Raw genomic sequence first — 27,697 nt, forward strand, 5'->3', positions numbered from 1 at the left:
TAGAAGTCTATTTGATGGATAGTGCCTTTCTAGGGATATGAGATGTTCCAAGTAGTGCAATCTTCTGTAGTTCTTGTATTCTGATGTTTCTCCATCCCTTTTTTTTTACAAGTCCCAGGGCTCCTATCACTACTGGTATTGTGGTTTTCATTCCCCACATTCATTCAATCTCTATTTCAAGGTCTTTATATTTCGACAGTTTTTCAGTTACTTTTACTGAGGTGTTCCTTTCAGTCAGGATGGACATGTCGATGAGTAGGCAGCTTTTTTCTTTTTTGTTCTTGATGATGATGTCTGGTCTGTGGGCCTTTATGTCGCGATCTGTCTGTATTGGCATGTCCCATAAGATTGTGATGTCGTCTTTTTCTGTTACTGTTTAGGGCTCGAGCTCGTACCATGTGTCTTTTGTGTTGATATTGAATTCTTTGCAGATGTTCCAGTGCAGGTATGTGGTGGCCTTGTTGTGTCTTTGTAGGTATTCAGTTTCGGCCAGCTCAGGGCACCCTGCCACGATATGGTCAATGGTTTCCTGGACTTGACCACATATCCTGCACGGTGGGTCTGTGCCATCTTGAGGATTTTGCTCCGGTAGTAATTGGTCTTGATGGCCTGGTCTTGGGCAGCGATGATAAAGCCCTCTGTTTCGGATTTCAGCCCAGCTGTTTTGAGCCATTGGTTGGTCATATGTTGGTCTACATCTTTCTCACCTACTCTTTTTGTTGTTATTATTATTAGTATTATTATTATATAATTTCTATTAACATCATATTTAACAATTATCGCATTTTTAAGTTTATCAGAACTATCTGTAGCCGGCAATCGCTTGAAGTTATTCCAGCTGTGTCTCCTTTGATTTTACACCACATCTTTATTTGATCAGATACTAGAAGTGTAAATGACCCATATAATTTTGTCATAATATTTTTTATTGTTATTGATTTGTATGGTGCTCATTATTGATTTGTATTTGGTGCCTAAAGTACGGTCCTGATTGATATATTAACAGCGAATTACACTTCCTTTTGTTATGTGACCTTTATTTTGAAAAACTCTGGTCTCCCATGATGCTGTGCGCTGCTGCGAGAAAACGGCAGAACTAAACTGAAAGTTGGAGATGATGGGCATGTTCGCTATGCACAGAACGAATTCACAACGTATAGTTCATTGATCATCATCATTTATTTAGCACCTAGCTGGAAGGCGAACAGCTCTTACGGTGGTTCTATGGTGTGTCTACGGTGTGACTAGTAAATGCTGCAATAAATGGTCTGATACCGCACCATGGACCCATCAGTCGTTATTGGAGTGCATCGTCTGAATAAAGTCCGGCTGGAATGCTACAAGAAGAGATAGACAAAAATATATGGTGAGGAGAAGAAAAGGACATCGAACAAAGCACAAAGATAATCCTATACAACAGGGTTGACCCACCATGTTTTTCTTATTGGTACATCATGCCTGTAAGTGAAATAGCAGATGTATGCATGCTCCATCTATGTGCAGATAGTTGCTCTCTCGCCATGTACATGGAAAGATATGCTCACTTTGAACGTTTTATTCATGTCACGTCGTGTGTTTGAGACAAATTCCTTGTAAGGGCAAACTTACTTGGCTGTCAATAAACGTGAACTTTAACTTGATAAAGTATATCAAAGAAAAATCAAAAACACTGACATTCTGCCCGAATAGAGGTTAAAGTCTGTTGTTTCAGTACATCTCAGTATGTTCAAGTTCCATTTATTTGGCAGTAAACTGCCCTGAAAGTGACCCTGGGAGTGAAGATGCCCCTGGGAGTGACGATTGGGAGTGAAGATGTCCTTCATCTTCACTCCCAATGAAAATCTTAGCATCTTCAACTCTGCCACCTCCAGCTCCACCTCCTGTCTTTTCGTCAGTGCCACTGTCTCCAAACCATATAACATAGCTGGTCTCACAACCATCTTGTAAACCTTCCCTTTAACTCTTGCTGGTACTCTTCTGTCACAAATCACTCCTGACTCTCTTCTCCACCCACTCCACCCTGCCTGCACTCTCTTCTTCACCTCTCTCCTGCACTCCTCGTTACTTTGGACAGTTGACCCCAAGTATTTAAACTCATATGCCTTCGTCACCTCCACTCCTTGCATCCTGACCATTCCACTGTCCTCCCTCTCATTCACGCATAGGTATTCCGTCTTGCTCCTACTGACTTTCATTCCTCTTCTCTCCAGTGCATACCTTCACCCCTCCAGGCTCTCCTCAACCTGCACCCTACTCTCGCTACAGATCACAATGTCATCCGCAAACATCATCGTCCACGGAGACTCCTGGCTGATCTTGTCTGTCAACCTGTCCATCACCATTGCAAACAAGAAAGGGCTCAGAGTCGATCCTTGATGTAATCTCACCTCCACCTTGAACCCGTCTGTCATTCCAACCACACACCTCACCATTGTCAAACTTCCCTCATACATATCCTACACCACTCCTACATACTTCTCTGCAACTCCCGACTTCCTCATACAGTACTGTAACCGGTTATTTTCTTGCCCGGTGCGGGATTCGATACGGGGTGTACTGCACCACAAGGCGACATCACTAACCGCTCAGCTAAAGGGTCAGACCTGTTAGCTAGGGACTAAAGTGTCTTATTAGTAGTTTACAGTACCACATCTCCTCTCTCGGCACCCTGTCCTATGCTTTCTCTAAATCTACAAAGACACAATGTAACTCCTTCTGGCCTTCTCTATACTTATCAATCAAAATTCTCAAAGCAAGCATCACATCTGTGGTGCTTTTTCGTGGCATGAAACCACACTGCTGCTCGCTAATCGTCCCCTCTCCTCTTAACCTAGCTTCTATTACTCTTGCCCATATCTTCATGCTGTGGCTGATCAACTTTATACCTCTGTATACGAAACACGACCATGTAAAATGATGTGAGGTGAACACGGGCAGGAAACGAGCAAATGAAAAAAAGGGCTGACTTGAATAAAACAGACATGTCTGACGATGAGAAACGTGTTTTCTCAGAGTGCTTTCTTTCTTTCTTCTTACATAATAGAAAGAGTGTGTGTATGTGGGGGGGGGGGGGGGAGTGACAAATTGAATGAGGAGGGCGCCGCCCACTAACGATGGCTGCGTAGGATCAGATCAAACTTCTGTAGTACGGCATCCCCTGTCATCAAAATGAGGACATAAAGTGTCATACATGTAAAACACAAAAATTTTCCCCCAAAAAAGAGTGAGTGAGTGAGTGAGTGTGTGTGTGTGTGTGTGTGTGTGTGTGTGTGTGTGTGTGTGTGTGTGTGTGTGTGTGTGTGTGTGTGTGTGTGTGTGTGTGTGTGTGTGTGTGTGTGTGTGTGTGTGTGTGTGTGTGTGTGTCATTAAAGAGTCGTAGATAATAAACATTTTAAAAAAAACTTGTCCTTGGTTCAGTAACGTCAAGCGTTACCCGCCTATAGCGAGAAGGCGGTCAGGTGGTGTCATCCTCTCCTGTTGCACCTGCGCAATGATCATCCAGCCCGCCGCTGACTGCAGCGAGTCGCTTGTTTGCTCATCGTGAACGCCGGAACAGATGCAACCCTATTAACATTAAAAAAAACAAAGAAAACAAAAGCAAAAACAAAAAAAACACTGGTATTTCAGGTAAACTATGTACTTTCAAGAGGACTGAAATGTGAGCATGCGGGCTACCGGGTGAGACAGAAAGCAGAGATTAACCCGAGGTTGAAATGCAGGACGAGAAGCCCAAATCGGCACCTGGGAGGACGACAACACCGCCGCAGGTAGGAACGGAAGACGCGTCTAACTCAATATTATTCAGGCTGTTTGTGTACTATTACCTCGTGCGAACTGTACGACACTTGTTTTTTTGGGGGGGGGCTTAATTCGTGTACGACAAGGTATCGTGGACCCCCTCCTCTCGTCTCGTACGATAGGAAGTCTATCAAAACGGTCCGACCGGTCCGTCCGCTTGTGTACGCTATGCTAGTTCCTTTAGTCAACCTTCCCCCAGATGAGCTCGAACACTGAGCCGGTGTGTTTGGTGACCAAATGTCATAGTTAAAGAAAAAACCCCTACTTTAATGTTTAATCGCCACTGATTTTTTTCTTTTTCCTGTCCAGTGATCATCCCAGTGATGAACAAGCTGCAGAAATGCAGTGTTTAAGAATCCAACCGAGGTTCATCATCACATTACCAACTGATTGGTCGTTTGAGGCATAACGTTCAGTCAAAACTGGTTTGCAAATAATACTCCCTCAAATATTTCAGACCTCATATTGTAGGAAATTATAGGTAACAGATTCTCGTTATCAGTAATTTAGACAACAAAGTTGTGCATGGCAATATGGCAACATCTGATTTTCACCTGATGCGGTGCCATTGAAAGGCAAGCAAATGTAATATAGAACTATTGCCCAGCTCTATTCTCTCAATTCATTTCTTTCTACTTTCACCGTCATTCATGGCCCCTAGATTAAGCTAATACTGCATTGTGAGGTCTTGGCAACTATTTACTATTCTTTCCTTCATAAAAAGCCCACCTGCCCACGACTGGCTTTCCTTACAGCAAATATTTAATGTGCTTTGCTTATTCTGGTCCCTTTCTTTTGGTTGCACATTGCAGTTATACATTTGATTCTAAACTCCCTTCTAAACTTAATTTTCTACCCAGTTTGTTAGATACATTTAGGTAATATTGATGGGACAGACACCACCCCATGCCACTCGAATAACATAAGCTATCAAGGGCAAATCCTTTCTTTGCTTTATCACTCTTTAAATGGTCACAGTGATTATCGTCATAACTTGCAAAGCAGAGGCTCAGCCATTTTAGATTGACGTCCTCCCCGTGAGGTGACTTGTAAAACAAGTTTTTCTTCTATTCAGAAATGAAAAGGGTACCCTGCAGGAAGAAGTGCAAATGATCCAGCGGTTACACTCGCTGCTTTAATAGTGGGCTGGAGAGGAACCTTTCCACATAAGCAATGTCCTGTATGAGAGAGTGTGTGATGTCAAAACCACACCTAGGCATCATTCATTACAATCAATCATTCTGTCATCACTCACAAAGATATTGGTTTGTCAACCACTGTTCTTACTTTACTAACATATTCCCATAATAATTTTTTTTTACAATGGAGCTAAAGGATAGAATATCTGAAAACAAAATTATCTTTTTTTCCAGCACATTTTTATTGGAATTTATACAGAACAGCCACACAACAATATAAAAAAAAAGGTAATGAAGGAAAACGAAAAACATACACAGACATATTAACAAACATGCAGTTGCACAAAGTAAAGGCCCAAGGCTTATTTCATTATGATGGGCTCTACAAAGACAGAAATACATACAAGATAATGAATAAATGTGACTTATTCCATTTGGAGTTACATGCAGGAAGGTGGGGGGTAAAAGCTTAGCTCTAATGTAATCCTTAAATAGTTTCCAAATTCTCTCAAAGTTATCAGAGGAGCCATGCATTGTGAATCTCAATTTCACAAGTTTGAGATGCTGCATCACCTCTCTGGGCCACGGAGTCCAGCTCGGTGGATGAGAAATCTTCCAGTAGAGAAGGATCAATCTCCCTGCTTATTTTGAGTTTAGTTCCAAAAAAATTGTCATTGTTCTCTCCTATTATAACAAAAATAGCTGAATTACCATTTTGAAAACATGTTTTGAAGATTGAACTCCAGTAAGTGGACAGGTTAATACATTGCCAGAATGAGTGTGCTAGAGAAGCAGGTGAGTCTGCATCTGTCACAGGTAAAATCTACAGCTGGGAACATTTTAGAGAGTATGACTTTAGAGTAATGAAGGCAATACAGCACCTTGACTTGAATGAGGCCATGCTGGGTACAGATTGAGGTCGTATGCACCCCTTCTAGTGCTTTTCTCAACCGTCAAAGTCACCCCCAAATCCCCCTCCCATGCAGTCCTTAGAGTCTCCATTGATGGGTTTTGTAAATAAGCCAAGAAATAAATAAACAATATTGCACCCCTTTTTGAAGGCTCAAAGAAAAACTGGAAAACACTAAATAATTTTCATGTAAACAATTGAATTTCCTTTCCACCAGAAAGCAAATGGTCTATTCAAACAGTCTCTGTTCTAGATTGACAGTGATAGAAATATTATTGTTGACATTATCTGATGAAAAATTTCACTGAATTAAAATTATTCGATTATGCTCTTTTCTTTTTTAGAATTCGGTACACCAGAATGGGCATACTCTGACTCATAATGTCACAGACCCCATTTCGTTGCCACAGGGGGAATGCCAAACCCAGACTCCTGCACCCATCCAAGCCCTTAATGTCACAAGGGAGCAGTGGGGAGGGAAATACGAGTTCCTGCTCTCCTGTATCGGATATTGTGTGGGACTGGGGAATGTGTGGCGGTTCCCCTACCTTTGTTACCGCAACGGAGGAGGTGAGCAGCCCACAAGCATGTTCCTTTCCCAGCTGATGCATTGAACACATTGAATACCCAGGGATATTAGTTGTCCTGTGATGGTTTTCTGACACCAGTATGTGGAAGAGTGTAGGAGGATCTACCTAGCCATGTTGACTTACTAAATGAGCTGAATCCTTAGTTGTTGCTTGCTGTTTGCAGAGTTGGAAAGTCGGAAAAAAGGTCATCTGACCATCCTATGGGGAGAGGCAGCCTAGTCTTGCACACTCAAATCTGTTGACCTCTGGAGACCACAGTTGTTGACGATTGTAGCTAGTCGAGTGTGCCTCAATCTCAAGTGCTAAATGTTTGTTTTTAACAAATAGACATTGAAAGTTGGGTAGTGAGCTGAACAGAAATAGCAGGCCTGCAGCTATAGATTATCTTGGTAAGCACAAAACCTGCCTGAATGAAAAATGGATTAGTTCCTGCATTTTTCACAAAAGAGGATGCAAAAATGTAGTGAAATGGCATATCATTTTTTGATTATCCAGACTGACTTAGTTCTTGTGTTCACAGGTGTATTTCTCATCCCCTACTTTATTATGCTCTTCTTCACCGGTGTCCCACTCTTCCTCATGGAGTTGAGTCTAGGACAGTACGGAGCAGCCGGCCCCATCACAGTGTGGAAATGCTGCCCTCTCCTTAAAGGTACTGGCATCTTCCTTTAGTCTGAGTAGTTTGGTTATTACAGACTAACAAATGTGTACGCATTTCAGCAATGCCACTGAGAAAGTTTTGGAGATAGTTGAAGATTTGTCTTAGTTATGAATTAAAGAATATTTGCATCAAGAGCTGGTTGAATACTTAGTTTTTAATTAACTGGAGGGTGCCAAAATGGCAAATGCATTACTCCACTTAACACCAAGAAACTGTTTTATCACAGTTGGAAAATTATCCTCCTTGAGTATTCTACTTCAGCCATACGCTTGCATATAATAACTTGAATAACTCACTTTTACAGTTTGTAATCATGGCCTGACAAAAACTTTAATGCTGAAAAGTTAAGTGTTCAGTGCTGATGTTAACATTATTATGAAACCGGTTCTCTCTTGTTTCTTATTTCTTCCTATTCTTCTCCATGTTAAAGGGTTTTTAGGGAGTTGTTCCTTATCCTATGTAAGGGTCCAAGGACAGGATGTTGTGTTGCTGTAAAGCCCCTTAAGGCAAATTTGTAATTTGTGATATTGGGCAACACAAATAAAATTGACTTGACTCTCTTCATTCAAAGACGGCTAGGCTAATATCAACATGACATGCATGTTAGGGTTAATATTTCTGTCTGTGCCCCCTCAGTCAGGGGCACAGACAGGAATATTAACAGACTCCAGTTCATCTTGTCATGGCAAGATGAACTGGAGTTGGTCCCTATGCACTGCACGTTGGCTGCCCACTGCTCCTAGCTACACCGCTAGGATTTGTTAAATGCAGAGCATAATTTCCCCACAGGGAATAATAACGTATATATATATATTAGAATTTTTTTTTTTAAATCAGCTCTCCTGCTCATAACATTATGTTGCCAACATAAGGATTATTTTAGTCACAGTAAGGTTTTGTCAGTAAAACAAATTGTACATATCGGTATGGTATTTTTGGGGAATAACATATAAGGGTTTTAGTTTATATTCGTTTCTCAGCTGGCAGACTGGCTGATGACTGAACTATCAGATTGCTGGATGCCAAGCACAGAAGATTGAAACAGGTCACTGCAAAGAGTCTTTCTGTTAGCAGTGAGCAAACACAAATTATAATCTAAGACTCAACCTAATTTGACAACCTTATAGCAAGTGGCAGGAATATCAATGGGACAATACATTGTTTCTATGACTGAACTCTACACGGGGGTGGCACAGAGGCCCAGTGGTTAGTGCTATTGCCTCACAGCAAGAAGGTCCTGGGTTCGAACCCCAGGCTGTCCCAGGTCCTTTCTGTTTGGAGTTTGCATGTTCTGTCTATGTCTGCGTGGGTTTCCTCCGGGCACTCCTGTTTCCTCCCACCATCAAAAAAGACATGCATGATAGGGTTAATGCTCCTGCCTGTGCCCCTGACCAAGGCAATAGAAGAAATAACTGGAGTTGGTCCCCGGGTGCAGCACGGCGGCTGCCCACTGCTCCTAGCTACATAGCTAGGATGGGTTAAATGCAGAGAGTACATTTCATTGTGCATGTACAAAATGACTAATAAAAAGAGTATTCTATTCTATTCTATTCTATTCTATTCTTTAACAGCCGCCCCACCCTGCATTACACATTAACATAGTTCAACAGACATATAATGAATGTTATACCTTACACAATATTGCATAGCTCCTGCTCACTGCTGTTCTGAGGTACTTTGGGTTGTTCTTTTTTTTGTCTCCAGGTATTGGCATTGGGATGCTCTGTGTGTCTATTCTGGTGTGCCTCTACTACAATGTCATTATAGCTTGGACCTTTTACTACCTGGGCAGCTCCTTCCAAAGCCCGTTACCTTGGTCCTGTGATGCCTTGGTCAACTCTGCACTCTGTGGAAACTACACCGGAAACAGCACATCCGGCAAAACCCTCAGCCCCACAGAGGTTTTCTGGAAGTACGTGAGACTAAGTCATATGATTGGTCCACCTGTGGGGTGTGTGTGTGTGTGTGTGTGTGGGGGGGGGGGGGTGACTGCGGAAGCGTCTTCAAAATATGCACAGGATATCAGAAAAAAACCTTAAGTATTCTCTTGCCAATAATACTGCATTATGTAGTTTATATTTTTACATACATTATGCATGTTTTTGTTCTTCAGCTGTTAAGCAGTAGAAATGCTGGTAGCAACAACATCTGTAATAGAGGAATTAAGCTCAAAAGATTTGGCTTGTTACAGCAAAAATATTTTTTTCCATTTTGGGCAGTTTACAAAATCATTTTTGCAGTGTAGTGCATACTTAATGTAATCAAACTTGTTTGCCCTTCCACAGCAAACTTAACTATTGTTTCTGTGACTTGGCAAACTAAATTTGTCCCCTATTCAGCTTTCTTGTGGAAGGGTCATTAACTTGCCTTTGAACTAGTCCTCTTTTGAACTGATCTCATTTATTACTATATACTAAGCAATGACTGCGACAAAACAAGTATGAACGAGAATGAACAATATTCAGGAAAACGACGGTCGAACATAAATCTCACCTAGCTGCTATGTCTTATTTGTTTGGTCTGTTGTCCCACGTCAGGGTGTGTCAGTTAATGCCTGTTAGGTGTGGCACTTGTCTGTTCCTGTTGTGGTTATGTAACTTTGTACAATTAGAGGGTCTGACTTAAAGTTCTGTCTGGGATGTGTTTCAGTGAGCGTGTGCTAGGTGTGATAAATAGTGACGGCCTCCATCACCCAGGGCCTGTCAGGTGGCCCCTAGCCCTCTGCCTCTTGGCTGCCTGGATCATCATCTTCCTCTGCATGCTCAAAGGAATTCGCAGCTCTGGGAAGGTGAATCAGCACGATGTTATCATGATACACTTTTCAAAAATACCATTTAAGTGCAAGTAAAACAAAATACACTGACACTTCTTCCCCTTGTCGGCTTTTCTTGAAACAAGTGCCTCTGTTATCTATGTTTTTAGGTGGTTTATGTGACGGCTACATTCCCATACTTTGTGCTCATCGTTTTGATCATCAAGGGTGCCACACTGGAAGGCTCTCTCCAGGGTGTTGCCTTCTACCTTACACCAGACTGGAAGCGGTTAGCCAGTGCACAGGTATTTTTCAGGGCAGACATATTAAGCTGAGATTGGAGACTCTACATGCATTGTACTTTCATATTGGAATAACAGCAGATGTAAAGCAGGTTTATTTATATATCCTACCTAACACATTTTGCCTTTAAAAAACACAGGTGTGGAATGATGCAGCCTCACAGATCTTCTACTCATTAGGTATTGGAGTGGGAGGACTGCTTTCTATGGCCTCCTATAATAAGTTTGACAACAACGTCATCAGGTTTGTACGTGCCTTGCTTTAAGATTATGCTCTGTCGCTACAGTCGTGTTGAGAAAATGAGTCATAATCATGGTGCTGTTGATTCCAGGGACACTATGATTATCACCATAGGGAACTGCAGCACCAGCTTCTTTGCTGGCTTTGCTATATTCTCAATCCTAGGTCACATGGCATGGAAGAAGGGAGTACCTGTCGGGCAGGTGGCAGATACAGGTAGTTACTTTGGCCCCACAACTTAATGATATAATAGTAGAACAGAATACAGTAGAACCTCGTTTATCCATCCAGACATCAGCCATCAGAACTTTCTTGATAATCAAGCTAGCAAAAAGAATAAAATAAAACCCCATAAATTCTCTTGTTGAAATCTTGTTATGACATCCAATCAACACCATTTCGAAATTAACTGTAAAGGGTGTGGGATATGTATGAATGTGTTTTATTTTGAATGTGAATGTAATTTTTTTGTCATGTTCGTCAACTTACCCCCGATTCTGAGGCTTTCCATTCAGTGAAGCTGTGTTGTACAAAACCCTTTTATAACCTAGTGTCTCTGCTTATGAGTTCAAGAATATATATAATTTGTGACTTTTTAATTTTTTTTATATTCTGACTACAGGGCCTGGTTTGGCCTTTGTTGCTTACCCAGAGGCCCTTGCCCTGCTGCCAGGCTCAGTCTTCTGGTCCATCCTCTTCTTTCTCATGCTGTTCATGCTGGGGATCGATACATTGGTAAGGACAGTTGTTCCCAATGTGAGAAACTGGGTTTCTGTGTGTTGCCGATTGTAAACAGGCAAAGACTGTCATCTCTGCACATTTAACTACTCTTGTGGTCTGACAGTTTGGCAACATGGAAGGCATCACTACTGCAGTGCTGGATGAGTTTCCACAGCTGAGGGGGAACATGAAGCAGAAGACACTGTTCTTGGGCATGCTGTGTTTTGGCTTCTACCTGATGGGTCTCCTATTGGTCACTGACGTGAGTGTCTATATGTTCTTAGTGAACTATGATGTGTGTGACTGTTAGTGCTGCCTTTTTGTCTGTTTAGACTCATATACATTAAGCCATCTGTTTCTTTATAGGGAGGGATTTACTGGTTCACTCTCATTGACTCCTTCAGCACTAGTTTTGGCCTCATTATCATCGCCCTCTTCATGTGTCTTGGCATCTCCTTCTTCTATGGTAGACCATCTCGGCACACATTTCACCCTCACTGCACTTCACATTTTAAAGCCATTTAACACCACATAATCTCTCATCTGCTGATTTCTTGAAATTGAATCAATGTGTTGTTGTTTATCAGAACAGTTCACTGGACAACAAAATTTTTCAAATGTTTTGCTCCCTGAAAAAAAAATAGAGATTATGATAGATGATGTCATGCTTAACACGAAAATAATTTCAGATTTGCTGTATCACGTAGAATTTGGAGCAGCATTAAAATAACGTTTATTGAACTTAACATGTTACATCGCATAATGATGCTGACAAATTGTGTTAGTTCAATTGAGTTTAAAATGTTTTGCAACTGATTTTCATTTGTGCTCAGCATCTGGTGCCTCTTATGTCAGTGTCCAAGAATAGTTGGCCAGCATTGATGGATTGCAGTTGCCCTGATATCACTTTTCCATGATCGCAATGTCCTGGTGAAACCTTTCACCATGTTCGTCACTGACTGTACCAAGATTAGCAGGGAAGAAGTCCAAGTCTGAATGCAGAAAATTAATTTTCGACGACATGTTGCACTTCATATTGCGGTCTCTTCCTCTTCTTGATCACCAAAGTCATCCTACAGACCACCATCTGATGCTGCCTAGCTATATTCTCCCCTGTCACCACCTTGCAGTCTCCAATCTCTTTCAGATTGCACCTCCTGCATAAGATATAGTCCACCTGTACGTACTTTCCTCCACTCTTATATGTCTCCCTGTGTTCCCCCCTCTTCTTGATATATTCATCACAGCCGTTTCCATCCTTTTCGCAAAATCCACCGCTATCTGTCCCTCCGCATTCCTCTCCTTGGTACCATACCTGCCTGTCACCTCCTCATCACCTCTGTTCCCTTCACTAACATGCCCATTGAAGTCTGCTCCTATCACCACTCTCTCCTCCTTGGGTACACTCTCCACCACTTCATCCAACTCACTCCAGAATTCTTCTTTCTCTTCCATCTCACACCCAACTTGTGGGGCATATATGCTGATAACATTCATCATCACACCTTCCCTTTACAGCTTCATACTCATCACTCTGTCTGAAACTCTCTTCACCTTCAACACACTCTTGACATAGTCATCCTTCAGAATTACCCCTGCTTCATTTCTCTTCCCATCCACACCATGGTATAAGTTTGAAGCCACCTCCGATGCTCCTGGCCTTATTCCCATTCCACCTGGTCTCTTGCACACACAGTATATCTACCTTCCTTCTCTCCATCATATCAGCCAGCTCTCTCCCTTTACCAGTAATAATGCCAACATTCAAAGTTCTGACTCTCACCAACACACTCCTACCTTTCCTCCTCTCCCACTGCCTCTGGAGATGCCTTCCCCCTCTCCTTCTCCTTCACCCAAAAGTAGCAGTTTCCACTGGCACCTTGCTGGCCAACAGTACCGGTGGTGGTCGTTGGTAACCCGAGCCTCGACCGACCTGGTATGGAAATCTGATTTACAATCCGCATATTTGATTTGGCAAAGGTTTTAAGCCAGATGCCCTTCCTGACGCAGCCCTCCCTATTTATTCGGGCTTGGGACCCAGCACTGAGAATGCACTGGCTTGTGAATCCTTAGTGGCTGGGTTTTATACATACAGTGCATCCGGAAAATATTCACACCCATTCACTTTCCCCACATTTTATGTTACAGCCTTATTCCAAAATGGATTAAATTCCTTTTTTTCTCATCAATCTACACACAATACCCCATAATGACAAAGTGAAAAAGGTTTTGTAGAAATTTTTGCAAATTTATTAAAAATAAAAAACTGAAATATTGCATGTACATAAGTATTCACACCCTTTGCTATGACACTCAAAATTGAGCTCAGGTTCATCCTGTTTCCACTGATCATCCTTGAGATGTTTCTACATCTTGATTGGAGTCCACCTGTAGTAAAGTCAATTGATCAGACATGATTTGGAAAGGCACACACCTGTCTATATAAGGTCCCACTGTTGACAGTGCGTGTCAGAGCAGAAACCAAGCCATGAAGTCAAAGGAATTGTCTGTGGACCTCCGAGACAGGATTGTATCGAGGCACAGATCTGAGGAAGGATACAAAAAAATTTCTACAGCATGAAGGTCCCGAAGAGCACAGTGGTCTCCATCATTCGTAAATGGAAGAAGTTTGGATCCACCAGGACTCTTCCTAGAGCTGGCCGCCCAGCCAAACTGAGCAATCGGGGGAGAAGGGCCTTGGTCAGGGAGGTGACCAAGAACCCGATGGTCACTCTGACAGAGCTCCAGCATTCCTCTGTGGAGATGGGAGAACCTTCCAGAAGGACAACCATCTCTGCAGCACTCCACCAATCAGGCCTTTATGGTAGAGTGGCCAGACGGAAGCCTCTGCTCGGTGAAAGGCACATGACAGCCCGCTTTGAGTTTGCCAGAAAGCACCTAAAGGACTCTCAGCCCATGAGAAACAAGATTCTCTGGTCTGATGAAACCAAGATTGAACTCTTTGGCCTGAATGCCAAACGTCACATCTGGAGGAAACCAGGCACCTCTCATCACCTTGCTAATACCATCCCTACAGTGAAGCATGGTGGTGGCAGCATCAGGAACTGGGAGACTAGTCAGGATCGAGGGAAAGATGAATGAAGCAAAGTACATAGATATCCTTGATGTAAACCTGCTCCAGAGCACTCAGGACCTCAGACTGGGGCGAAGGTTTACCTTTCAACACGACAACGACCCTAAGCACACAGCCAAGACAAGTCTGCGAATGTCCTTGAGTGGCCCAGCCAGAGCCCAGACTTGAACCCCATTGAACATCTCTGGAAAGACCTGAAAATAGTTGTGCAGCGACGCTCCCCATCTAACCTTACAGAGCTCGAGAGGATCTGCAGAGAAGAATGGGAGAAATACCCCAAATATAGGTGTGCCAAGCTTGTAGCTTCGTACCAAAGAAGACTTGAGGCTGTAATCGCTGCCGAGGGTGCCTCAACCAAGTACTGAGTAAAGGGTGTGAATACTTATGTACATGCAATATTTCAGTTTTTTATTTTTAATAAATTTGCAAAAATTTCTACAAAAGCTTTTTCACTTTGTCGTTATGGAGTATTGTATGTACATTGATGAGAGAAAAAAAAGGAATTTAATCCATTTTGGAATAAGGCTGTAACATAACAAAATATGGGGAAAGTGAAGGGGTCTGAATACTTTCCAGATGCACTGTACATATATCAATCAAGTTGCATTTTATATAGCACTTTTCTAGCTGCAACAGCCACTCAAAGCACACTTTATAATTAATTCTCTCTCTCTCACACACACACAGCGGTTTTTTTTCTTTCTTTTTTTTTTCCGGAAGCCCTAAGTGGTGTAGATAAGTGCTCAACAAATGAGGAGCGAAATATTATGATAGATGTAGGGGGAAAAAATGTCATTATATTTTAGATTTTTAGATTTTAGCTGTCTGCCCCTCCAACTGTGCCCCAACAGCACCCCACTATATAATATACGTAAATTACCCCATTTGACGTTATCTTGTTATATTTTAAATGTATACTATTTCAACAGTGCCCTGGCCCTTTAAATCCTTGCTTTTTCCAAAACAAGCCCCAACCCCTACCCCATTGGTTGTAATGTTTTCTATCCCACCATTGGTTGCTGTGCATCATAACTACCTACCCAATTGGTTGTAATATTTAAATGTTTTCTATCATCTCATTGGTTGCTGTCCAACGAAATTAGGGGCGTGACACAGGGTAATGTAATATTTATTTACTGTGTGGTCTTCTTTGTTGTTTTTTTCCTACATCTATCTTTATATATATATATATATATATATATATATATATATATATATATATATATATATATATAGCGGGGTTTTTTTGCAACCGTCAATGGCGTTGATAAAAGCGCTCAATAATGAGGAGCAGAATATCAATATAGATGTAGGGGGAGAAAACCACTATTTTTTTCCTTACATCTATATCGATAGAGATATATATATGTATATGTGTATGTATATATACATATATATATGTGTGTGTGTGTGTGTGTGTGTGTGTGTGTGTGTGTGTATATATATATATATATATATAAAAGCAGCATGGTGGCACAGTGGTTAGCGCGGTCGCCTCACAGTAAGAAGGTCCTGAGTTCGAGCCCCATGTAGTCCAACCTTGGGGGTTGTCCCAGGTCGTCTTCTGTGTGGAGTTTGCATGTTCTTCACGTGTCTGCGTGGGTTTCCTCTGGGTGCTCCAGTTTCCTCCCACAGTCCAAAGACATGTAGGTCAAGTGTATCAGCTGTACTAAATTGTCCCTAGGTGTGTGTGTGTGTGTGTGTGTGTGTGTGTGTGTGTGTGTGTGTGTGTGTGTGTGTGTGTGTGTGTGTGTGTGTGTGTGTGTGTGTGTGTGTGTGTACGTACCCTGTGATGGCCTGGTGGCTGTCCAGGGTCTCTCCCCATCTGCCGCCCAATGACTGCTGGGATAGGCTTCATTATCCCTGCAACCCTGAGAGCAGGATAAGCGGTTTGGATAATGGATGGATGGATGTTGCACTTCATGGTTTTGTATGCTTTAAGCACATTATCAAGCAGTTAAATGTAGTTTGGTGCTCTGTAGTTGCCAAGAAAATTCTTAACAACATCCTTAAATGCCTTCCATGCTATTTTCTCTGGCCCCACTAGCAGATCATCTAACTCCCTGTCATTAATGACCTGCCTGATTTGTGGATCAACAAAAATGCATTCCTTAATCTTGGCATCAGTTATTCTTGGGAATATCTGTCTCAAATAGCGAAATCCATCACCTACTTTGTTCATAGCTTTCACAAAATAAGTTTTATATGAAGAGGATGCAAAAATATCTTTGTTGGGTTGACAAGTGGTTTATTCGCCACACTTTTCTGTCCTGGAACGAAATGCTTACGGAGCGGCCAGTTCTTTTTAATGTAATGTGACTCATTAGCATGGCTGTCCCATTCACAAAGGAAACAACAGTACTTTGTATATCCAAGCTGCATTCCTAGTAGTAGTGCCAGTACTTTTAGATCACCACAGATGTTCCAGTTGTAATTGTTGTACTGTATGTGTTTAAACAACAGTTCCATGTTATTGTAGGTTTCTTTCATGTGTACTGCATAGCCAATGGGTATTCAAGGGTGGACATTGCCATTGTGTAACAGGACAGCTTTCAGACTTAACTTTGAGGAATCTATAAAAAGAAACCATTGTTGTGGGTCATGCATACAACCCAGTCATGAACAATCCATCAATGTCAGTGCAGAAACAGAGGTTGTCAACCTGCGTAAAGAAGTTTGTCAAATCTTCTTGATGGTTCCAAAAGATAGAAATTTTTGTACCTGGTGACAGCAAACCTCATCCCTGCAATCTTGAACCAAGTAGTTCTGCTTTAGCTTTTGACAAATCTAAGTCCCTGACTAGGTCATTTAATTCTGGCTGTTTTGTCAGATGAGGATAACCAGGCATAAAGGTTTCAACATCTGGATCAGTGTCGTTTTCCCCATCTGGTTCATGCGTTGTGACATCTTCATCTGCCTCATCTAGGCTCCATGTGTCTGGTAGCTTCGGTACTGGCAAACTGTCATCATGTGGCACTGGTCTCATGGCTGAAGGCAGATTGGGGTATTCAATAGACCTCTAATTTTTAGTAGAGATGCCAGATACATTGGTCAGACCCATATCATCCATCCATCCATCAATTATCCAAACTGCTTATCCTGCTCTCAGGGTCGCAGAGATGCTGGAGCCTATTCCAGCAGTCATTGGGCGGCAGGTGGGGAGACACCCTGGACAGGCCACCAGGCCATCCTCACAGGGCCAATACATGCATGCACACATTCACACCTAGGAACAGTTTAGGGACAATATCATTGGGACTGCAAGTGGCATTGACTTCCGATTACCTCAGAGCCAAGCTCTCAGGTTCACTGCACATGATGCACAACAAATGTGAGGAGCCCAGGGTTTCTCTTGGTCACCAACTTTACATTCCAAGTAGAGCCCATAGGCTTTCTTAATAAGTGCATACCTGGTGTGTCTTTGGGCTTTAAGCATATACTCGCCACAGATGTAACAGAATGTATCGCAGTTGTTGCTACATCGACGAGACATTTTTGCTGTATTAAATCTCCCTGAAGGTAATAAATCCTACTGTCAAGTATACTCACTATGCTATTGCCTAAAGCAGGGGTTCCTAAACTTTTCCATGCCAAGGACCCCTTAATAGCCGTAGCCTCTGGCTGGGGCCCCCCTATTGTGACATGGCTTAAAAAAAATTAAATTACACTGGCAAATATAAAAAAATGAAACATACAGCTTATTAATATTTCCTTATTTCTATGAATACAATATTAATTTAATTTACATTTCAAATAATTTCTCAGTTGCCTCATATTCACTATTCTTTCTTTTATTAACCAAACATTCATTGTCATTTGTGCTTTACAATATTCATCAACAGTTCTTTCTTTTAGTATTTTTTTCTTTCTTATTATTAATTTAATTTCCCCAAATTACTATTCAATATTTCTTTCTTTTTTATTGTAAACATTGGACACGTCCGTGCTCTCGTCCAGCTGAAGTGCAAAATACTGGCTGGCTCTCACCTGTTCCAAAAGCTGAACGGACCCGTCCTGAGCCATGTCACCTATCCGCCGACTCACGGAATTGTCGGAGAGTGGTACAGTGTTGATTTTGCTGGCGGCATCCTCGCCAAGCAATTCTCTGACAATGTCTTTGGTAGCTGGTAGAATTAACTCTTCTCCAATTGTGTGCGGTTTCTTAGCACGGGCAATGTGGTATGAGGCCAAAAATGACGCCTTCAATGCCCGTTCAGAAACCGTAGCTTGCTGCCCGACAGTAGCCGACTGCCTGGCCAGATGTTGTTCTTTTCGTTTGAGAAATTCTACGATTTGTCGGCCTCTGACGGGTGCTTTTGCTTCAAGTGTCGTTCAAGTTTAGACGGATTCAAACACTCATTCGAGAGGGTCTCGAGGCAGAGAACACATTCAGGAATATCATGTCCATTTTTACTTGTGGATGTAAAGCCATACTTTATGTACGCTTGGTCGTATCTTCGCGTTTTAGTTGGCCAGGAGTTCCGTGTTCATGCATTTTTTGCAGCTGAGCTGCTGCCTCCAGTCTGCTCGTCTGACGTTTTTCTCTTCAAAAACGTCTCCATTATTTTAAGCTAGCCCCAGCTAACTAGCTAAATTCCACGGCCACAGAAAAAAGCTAACGTTAGCTCGCTAGCGCAAGCAGCAGTCATAAGCTAACTTGTGATTTGATTAACATGCTCGGGCAGCAGTAGACCACCGGAACACTTCCGGGTACCTTGACAACAGGACGCCAGGAGAGGGGGATGTTATGTATGCACACATCGACAGTGCTGCATTTGATTTGGTGCTGTTCTATTGTGCTGGGATCGATTGGTGATGCCTGCGGGCTCTGGGTTGTTTGATCGGGTCTGCCTTTGATGCTGTGTCAGTCTAAATAAAGAATGCCACGGAGAGGTTGTGTCGAGCGACAGCGCTGTGTCCTGACGTGATTTAAAAAATACAATATTGGCGACGAGGATGGCTGATATCTCCCTCCCACCACCTGCCCCCTTCCTGGCATTACCTGGCGAGCCTCCGGTACCATGGACTCGCTGGCTACATAGTTTTGAAAATTACATCATCGCCTCAGGGCTCGACGACGTGAGCCAGGCTAGGAAGACGGCTCTGTTGCTACACTGCTTGGGAGCAGAGGGTCATCGTGTGCTCGGGTCTCTGGGGAACGTCACAAGCTTTGCCGAAGCTGTGGGACTTATGAGCACCCATTTCGCTGCTCCACAGAGTGCCCTCCTTCGGCGATTTATATTCCGTCAGCGACACCAACTGCCTGGTGAGTCTGTGCGGCAGTACGTAGCTAATTTGCGAGGGCTAGCTAGCTCATGCAAGTTTGGCGCGCTTCAGGACGAGATGGTTCGCGACCAGCTAATCGAACACACCAACAACGCAAAGGTGCGTGAGACTCTCCTGCTGGAAAAAGACGATCTGCTGCTGTCCAGAGCAATTACCATCGCACTACAGGTTGAGGGAGCAGCTGAGTGTGCTGCTATGCTAAATACACAGCAAGTGGCCACCTCCAGTCAAGCTGCCAACGACTCCTCCCTCTACTCACGGCCCTCGGGACGCAACCCAGCCAGAGCGAGGCGGGCGCCGACTCCACTGGGGACGTCTTGCAACTGCAACGACGGCGTTCTCGGCCCCGCCCTCAACAGTCCTGTGGTAACTGTGGGTCTCGGTCTCATGTTTCAAGGGCTCAGAACTGCCCTGCCCGTGGCCAGACATGCCGTAGCTGCGGTAAGCACAATCACTTTGCCAACGTCTGTCGATCTTCCCCGGCTGGGTCAGAGGGCCACACCCCCCAGTCTTCAACCGCCGTCATTCACAAGGTGAGCTCTGGGCCAGTGTCATTCAAATCATGCACAGTCAACATTAATGATGTGTGCATCCCCCTGCTGTTGGACACCGGTGCAAGTGTGTCTCTCCTGAATGTTGATACCTACAGTCCATTTTTCAGTTCACTGCCACTGTCCGCACCCTCAGCTGTCCTCTGTGGGTATGGTGACTCCAAAATCGATCTGGTTGGCTCTCTCCAAGTGACTGTCCGCTATGGAACCAAGCTGGTGCCCAATGCAGTTTTTCATGTGGCACGCCGTGGGGCCAACCTGATGGGCGTGGACCTGTTCTCCGCTCTGGGGTTCTCCCTTTTAGACACAAGGGGGGCAGCAATCCTGACTGTCGCCACACCTTGGCAGCAGAAGTGGCCATCGCTGTTTATGGGGCTGGGCTGCCTCTCCGCCTTCACCCATCAACCTCTCCTCAACCCTGCTGTGAAATCTGTCATCCAACCACTGCGCCGCATCCCGTTGGCTCTCCGTGATGGGGTCTCCGCCGAGCTGCAACAACTGCTGGAAGCTGGCATCATTGAACCGGTGGACGCGTCACCTTGGGTCTCAAACCTCGTGGTGGCTAAGAAGAAGTCGGGGGGCCTGCGTGTCTGCGTCGATCTACGTGCAGTAAATAAGGCAGTGGTCCCTGATAAGTATCCACTGCCCACCTCAGAAGAACTCACTGCTCAGTTCTATGGCTCTGAGGTGTTCTCCAAGCTCGACCTCAGACAGGGGTACTTACAGGTGCCCCTCCACCCCAGCAGCCGAAACCTCACAGCCTTTGTGACACATGCAGGAGTGTTTCGCTACACCAGGATGCCTTTCGGTCTCAGCTCCGCCCCTAGCTGCTTCCAGAAAATCATGGTCTCCGTGCTGGCTGGCATACTGGGCGTGGCCATTTATCTGGACGATATAGTGGTACACGGGCCCACCAGTGAAATCCACGACAAGCGCCTTAACATGGTCTTCGCAGCCCTGTCCAAGCACAAGCTAACTCTCAATGCTGAGAAATGTGTCCTCTCTGTGCCAGCCATCGACTTTGTGGGGTTCCGGCTGTCAGCGAGCGGTGTAACTCCACTACAATCCAACGTGGACGCCATTCAGGCCATCCCTGAGCCCAGCTCGGCCGCCCAGGTCGCCTCCTTCCTGGGTATGACAAGTTACTACCTGAGGTTTCTTCCCCAGTACTCTGCGACCACAGCCCCCCTGCGCCAGCTGCTGCATAAGGACGAGCCATGGGTGTGGTCAAAGGCATGCAGTGACGCTGTGCGTGATCTCAAGACTCAACTGACTTCACCACCAGTGTTGGCTCACTTCGACATCTCCAGCTCCACCTTTGTGACCTGTGACGCATCAGCCACAGCAATAGGGGCCGTGCTGTCTCAAACCCAGAACGGTGTGGAGAAGCCCATTGCCTTCGCCTCCCGTGCCCTCAACCTGACCGAGCAGCGGTACTCCGTGGGTGAGCGTGAGGCGTTAGCCTGTATCTGGGCTTGTGAAAGGTGGCACCTCTACCTCTATGGCCGCTCCTTCACCCTCAGGACAGATCACCAGGCCCTGACAGCGCTGCTGTCCACATCTGGGACAGGCCACAAACCCCTGAGGCTGCACCGCTGGTCTGACCGCCTCCGCCAGTACAACTTCAGCCTGCAGTTCACCCCAGGCAGAGACAATGTTGTCGCCGACCTGCTCTCTCGCTCTGTCTCCACCCCAGCTCCACAGACGGACACTGACTGTGTGGAAAAGGACATTGTCCAAATGCTACACACACCCCTCCAGGCCACTGTCTCTCTGCAGGAGCTGAGGGCAGCCTCCGAACAGGACCCTGTCCTCTCCCAGCTCTGCACCTACATCCAGAACGGCTGGCCTCACAAGGTCCCAGAGGAGCTGGCTGCGTTCGCCCGAGTCAGACAGGAGCTCTCCTGCTGGAACGACACCTGCGTGGCACGTGGGTTTTGCACAGTGGTCCCAGCTGCTCTCCGTGCACGTGTTTTGAATACGGCGCATGAAGGCCACCTGGGCATTGTGAAACTGAAACAGCGCTGCCGAGACCTGGTGTGGTGGCCGGGGATAGACAGAGATATTGAGGCTCTGGTGAAGGACTGTTCTGCCTGCCTTGTGAGTGGCAAGACTGGCCACCAGGCTCCCCCACCCCTGCAACCTCTCGCCTGGCCCTCTCAGCCCTGGGAACACCTGCAGTTGGACATTTGTGGTGAGATCCATGGAGTTCCCCACCACCAACGCTTCATGGTGGTCGCCTATGATCTACACTCAAAATGGCCTGAACTCACCACTTCCGGCACTGTGACCTCACAGATCATCATCGACTTCCTGGACTCTCTTTTCTCTCGCTGGGGCCTCCCAAAGGCCATCACCACTGACAACGGCCCTCAGCTGGTCTCTGCTGAGTTCACTGCTTATCTCGAAAGCAAGGGCATCCGTCATATACGCACTGCGTACTACCACCCCCAGGCCAATGGCGGCGTTGAACGTTTTCACCAGTCACTGAAGAACGGCCTCAGAGCACACATGGCCCAAGGGTGCTCTTTCACGCAGGCCATCCGTCACACTCTGCTGCACTATTGGGCCACACAGCACTCGACCACAGGCGTCTCCCCAGCCTCTCTCATGCTAGGCCGGGAACTGTGCATGCCCCTTGACAGGCTCCGCCCCTCCACACCTCAGACACCTCCCTCTGGGGTCAGAGCCTCAGTCACTCGTCAGCAGACGCGGATGAAGCAACGGTTTGACCAGTCAAAACGAACCAGGGTGCCAGACATCAATGTGTCAGACTGGGTCAGGGTCCGCAGGCCCCACAGGGACAATAAAATGGCTTCATACTGGTCCTCTCCTCTCCAAGTCACCCGTCAGCTGGGCCCAGCCACTTACCTCCTCAGCGATGGCACTCGGTGGCACTCCAGTCGTCTACGGAAGGTGTCAGCTCCGCCACACACAGCTGATGACACAACCATAGCCATTCCCTCAGCATGGCGAGACGCCCCGAGGCTTCATGCAGCTCCTACACGGGCCCCAGACATTTCTGGGCCTCAGCTTCCCCTGCCATCTCCCTCCCCACCTCGGCCTGCCCAGCCTCAGGCCGCCCCGCGACCTGTTCGTACACGTTTACGCCCTGGCCACCTAGAGGACTTTGTGTCAACCTTTCATGTTTGAAATCCTGCCGGGGGGGGGGGAAATGTTATGTATGCACACATCGACAGTGCTGCATTTGATTTGGTGCTGTTCTATTGTGCTGGGATCGATTGGTGATGCCTGCGGGCTCTGGGTTGTTTGATAGGGTCTGCCTTTGATGCTGTGTCAGTCTAAATAAAGAATGCCACGGAGAGGTTGTGTCGAGCGACAGCGCTGTGTCCTGACGTGATTTAAAAAATACAATAGGGGATAGAAAACCCAAGCCACCAAGCCGCACTGTATTAGATACGCAGCCTAGCCGTAGCTACGATGCCCAAAAGGCCTGCCTTCCTTCCTTTTTGCGCTTTCTGAATAAAATTTGATGTTGCAGATTCTGTCGGCCTCCACCTTTTTAGTCGACACTTATTCCACGCACAGGCTATACTGGTGGGTGCCACACTTGTGTAGCCTAAACGGACTGATGTCTCCAGTTTGAATAGCAATACAGCCACATGAGAGCATGTCTCTCCAAGTCTGAAATGGAAGTGATTTTTTTACTACAGTCATTTCATTCAATATGTTATATTGAGATGTAGAACTCATTACCTTCCTCAAACAATGTAGCTATTATTATTTATAGTAGCGTTGGTATTGTAACGTGCATGGATAAGAAGACACGCTGGCCGCTGGCTGGCGGGTCTGACCCTTTAGTCGAGCGGTTAGCGATGTCCCCTGCGGTGCAGGCGATACGGGTTCGCTTCCCGGCCGCGGCAGTTCCTGTGGCTGCGTTGTCCCCCGAATTCGCTACAGTATTATTAGTCGGGTTACCCTGCCATGCAATCGCAGTGAGCACTCAGAATTGCTCCTGGCAGCAACCCATGTATTGTGGGGTTTCTCTGTGACTCTAGACGATGGCTTCACCCGGGTCCTGAATACGGTAATGTCCTTCGATGGATTATAGTGTTCAACAACAGATACCCACCCACTTGAAAAAAACTTGTGAGCCTCCAGTGATTTGTAATTTTTCATTTTCTTCGCCGTGTAAATACCTGTATGAGACCATGGAAATTCAAATCAGGTTGAGGCACTGTGCTCACATTCATTATATAGCCTACATTACTTATACTGAAAGCTGTCTGATTTTAAGGGGAGTAAAGTTAACTTCCCTCCGCCGGACAAGGTGGTTATTCAAACATGATCAAATCACGTCCATTAGATAGGCCTAGCTAACATCAACCATAGCTAGTGTCCCAGTCAAAAGCATGAGTCAATCGTAGCTACATTACAGGTGCAGCCTAATCTGCATGTCATTTCTGACACGACGACTGACCATTGTTTTGGCTACAACAACCTACAACCGTGTTCAAACTTGCCGACTTCTATCCCCCTCTACCTCCCCCCCGCTCTAACGTTCGAACGCGGAAGTGCAGTGGTCTGTTAGCAGCTAAACGTAATGCTTTGACTGACAGGCAGATGGTTAGTTATTTACTGGCTGCGATTGAAAGAAGGGTGTGGCAAAGACCTCGTTTCGGTATGGAGGATTTATAACAATTGATATTTTATTTTAAACCGGCAAAATAATCTTATGAATTGAATTTGAATTGAATTTTTTTGATATATTTAATTTTATTTTTATTATTCGTTTTTTAACTGCATTTTCCATTTTCCTCTCCCGGACCCCCTAGCGCCTCCTGGCACCTCCACTTTGAAAACCCGGGGCCTAAAGAACATGTGCATCAACATGTGTCCAAACAGCATCCGTAAACATGAGCAGCTTTTATAGCCTGCATGCCAGCATCTAACATGACTAAGCATGCCCAGGCATGCGTAAGACAACAATGTATAGCACCTACACTGAGTGTATGGCCAGGCGTTCTTGGACTGACCAAAACAACTTGCTTTGTGGGCAGTATACTAGTAGACTTTCAATATGATGGGAAATCACAAAAATAGGTTATATCTACAAAACGGTATGTGATAGGAAAATTTTAAGGTGATTTTCGTGATCAGCAGCCTAAAATCCATAAGATACACCCAAAAGTGTTCAGATGGCAAAATCTTTATTGTCTAATAAATCACCTTTCTGCTCCATGGTATCTTTGGATCTGTTGAGGTTTTCAGTGTTCCTTATGTGTCACTGTGTTGTCATGCTTACAGGGGTCAACCAGTTTTGTCAAGACATCATTGATATGATCTGCCACTGCCCCCCCTGGTGCAGTAAAATTCTGCTTTACTTTAAAGCGTGCTGGGTATTCTGCACACCTTTTCTTCTACTGGTGAGTGAAACATAATTTAATGTTTGCTTTGAGAACAAGGGATTATTACTACTCTTTGGTGTGGTCTCAGTATAGCAAGAAATAAATGAAAATATTGAATAATATAGCAATGAATGATGCAAAAGACTTGAAATAATGTCTACAATCAATCATGTTCATTAAATAGAAAGTTTTGATAAAGTCACTTTTCGCTGTAGAATTTTTTTTATAGGATATCTCTGTGCCTCAAAAAGAGGAAAAAGATCCATTATAAACACCTAAGACATTATGGGTTTTGAATCAGGGTGCACAATCCTCATCGTGTGTCTTTCCCTCTCTCCTCTCTGTCACTTCACTGACTGTTGCCTGAAGCAGAAATGCCAAGGATAGTGATTTTTGAATTTCATTTTACATTGTATTCAGCGGCTCCACTTACAGTCAGGGGGTAACTTGATGAGGTGATGAGAAGGCTTTTCCCTCCCTTCTAACAGAAAACATAAAATGTGATAACAGTAAAATAAATGAATAAACATGGAGGACAAAATATAACAACTCGGTTATGTAAATATTGTTTCCGCTGTATCACAAAAGAATCAGAGTGTAATACTGTCAACCTCATTTTGAAACATAACTTCTGACTTTACTGAACTCAAACAATTACTAATTCAAGAGGCGAAATGGAGAAACCTGTACTCTCTACCCTCTGTATTACCCCTCTGCTCCTGCAGCATTTGTCTTGGCGTCCTCATTCTTATTTCTTTAGTTGCCATTGTTATTTTGTTGAAATTAAAATTGATTTAGTTACTGTGTGCCTTTCCCATTGTCATTCCAGTTAATCCTGACCTATATCTTCATTGAGATGTATAACACTTCACTCGAATATGGGTCCTATGTGTTTCCAACCTGGGGCAAGGCACTAGGTGTATGCATGGGTGCCACCTGCTGTCTACAAATCCCAATTTGGGCCATTGTGGCCATCAGCAAGGAAACTGGGACACTGAAGGATGTCAGTACCACTGCAACTGATCTGTACAAAAAGAAGCCTATGTTACAGCCCTGCCACAGTCACACAATGCCAGTCAAACTAAATCAAATTCTTACATCTGTTTGAGATTTACCTGTTGAAATGTATGACATAGTTGAATATCATAGAAATTATATGGCTGAAATGGCATCCTGATTGCAGTTAAGGGTATTTTTGTGGTTCAAACCATATTTCTTTTTTCACTTTTTTTTTCAGCGGTTTCATAAAGCAATTCGACCTCTCAATACCTGGAGGGCAAACAACTTGAACAGCACTGGAAGAGGAGAGGAGCAGGTTGAACCAGACAGAGTGGAGGCTCCATTCACTGTTACTCTTACAGACATGGATTTCACTGCTATGACATGGGAGCAAGGAAGCCAAGCATGACAACTCTGAGTCCAGCTCTGAAACAACTATATTGTCAGGATGGAAGGGATTTGCTATCCTGTTATTTGCCCCAGCATGGATCTGGTGGCTGTTTTTCAACAGACTACATGTCCTGCAGGGCAGTGTGTATTTACTGGTTTATTTATACTTTCCAGATTTGTTATTTCTTTTATTTGTTTTATTCTATTTCATTGTCACAATTTTACACTGTGTATAAAGGTTTAGAAGCAAAGTTTGGATCATCAGACACTAGGTTGATGCTACAGGGCTCAACCACAGTATTTAGATGATAACTTGGAAAGATATCCAATATATCTGCCAATGATTATGTATTATTGTAGTAGCATTTAACAAATAATTTTCACTGATTGCAGGTGATAGTGGTCAAGTGATCAATTTATATGGTCAAAGAAGGGAAATGGGTCAGTACATTACAAAAATAAGTGACACCTACTTGCTAACTTCTGCAATCTTTGGTGATCATGGAAAAACTGACCGCAAATCAGATTGTCGCTCTGTGAGTGACGCAGGGAACAACCCATCAGGAAAATGAAGACCTTTTAAGAGACTTTTTAAATGGACTACTTAACGACTTGCTATTGAAGAATAAATACAATAATTTGAAAACTAATGGAGTTCAAATGATCAATTTTTCAAATTATTAACACATTAGAGTTGCTACATATCTGAGCTTATGCATTTAAATTGCCACACGACTACCATATTTAGATGAAAATTGGAATAATAAATAATAAATGAATAAAGGAATTAGAATAGGAGCTGGTTTCACTGTGTCCGTCCTCTACGCCGCCATATTTAACCCCCGGCTAAATGGTTTTAACTTTTCTGAATAGGAGTACATGTATTGTCCACAAG

At 44.3% G+C, this 27,697-nt stretch overlaps 1 protein-coding gene across 1 annotated transcript; it reads left to right on the forward strand.

Annotated features, from left to right (window-relative positions):
- Positions 1-3,524: 3,524 nt before the first annotated feature.
- slc6a7 (solute carrier family 6 member 7) lies at positions 3,525-27,525 on the forward strand. The gene is made up of 14 exons (XM_056284559.1): positions 3,525-3,767; positions 6,192-6,417; positions 6,958-7,089; positions 8,803-9,010; positions 9,748-9,886; positions 10,021-10,155; positions 10,293-10,396; positions 10,485-10,609; positions 11,016-11,128; positions 11,238-11,375; positions 11,480-11,579; positions 25,313-25,431; positions 26,243-26,416; positions 26,651-27,525. The coding sequence occupies exons 1-14, from the start codon at positions 3,714-3,716 to the stop codon at positions 26,819-26,821; spliced, it is 1,938 nt and encodes a 645-aa protein (XP_056140534.1). The 5' UTR covers positions 3,525-3,713; the 3' UTR covers positions 26,822-27,525.
- The last annotated feature ends 172 nt before the right edge of the window (positions 27,526-27,697 follow it).

Source organism: Lampris incognitus, chromosome 8 (assembly GCF_029633865.1).
Source record: "Lampris incognitus isolate fLamInc1 chromosome 8, fLamInc1.hap2, whole genome shotgun sequence".
In the NCBI taxonomy this organism is placed as follows: Eukaryota; Metazoa; Chordata; class Actinopteri; order Lampriformes; family Lampridae; genus Lampris; species Lampris incognitus.

Bases quoted from the DNA above. Each gene is read 5' to 3' on its own strand.
- slc6a7 (XM_056284559.1), top strand. From the start codon at position 3,714: ATGCAGGACGAGAAGCCCAAATCGGCACCTGGGAGGACGACAACACCG. The intron at 3,768-6,191 runs GTAGGAACGGAA...TTTCTTTTTTAG, and splicing joins GGACGACAACACCGCCGCAG to AATTCGGTACACCAGAATGG. The intron at 10,156-10,292 runs GTATTTTTCAGG...TAAAAAACACAG, and splicing joins AGCGGTTAGCCAGTGCACAG to GTGTGGAATGATGCAGCCTC.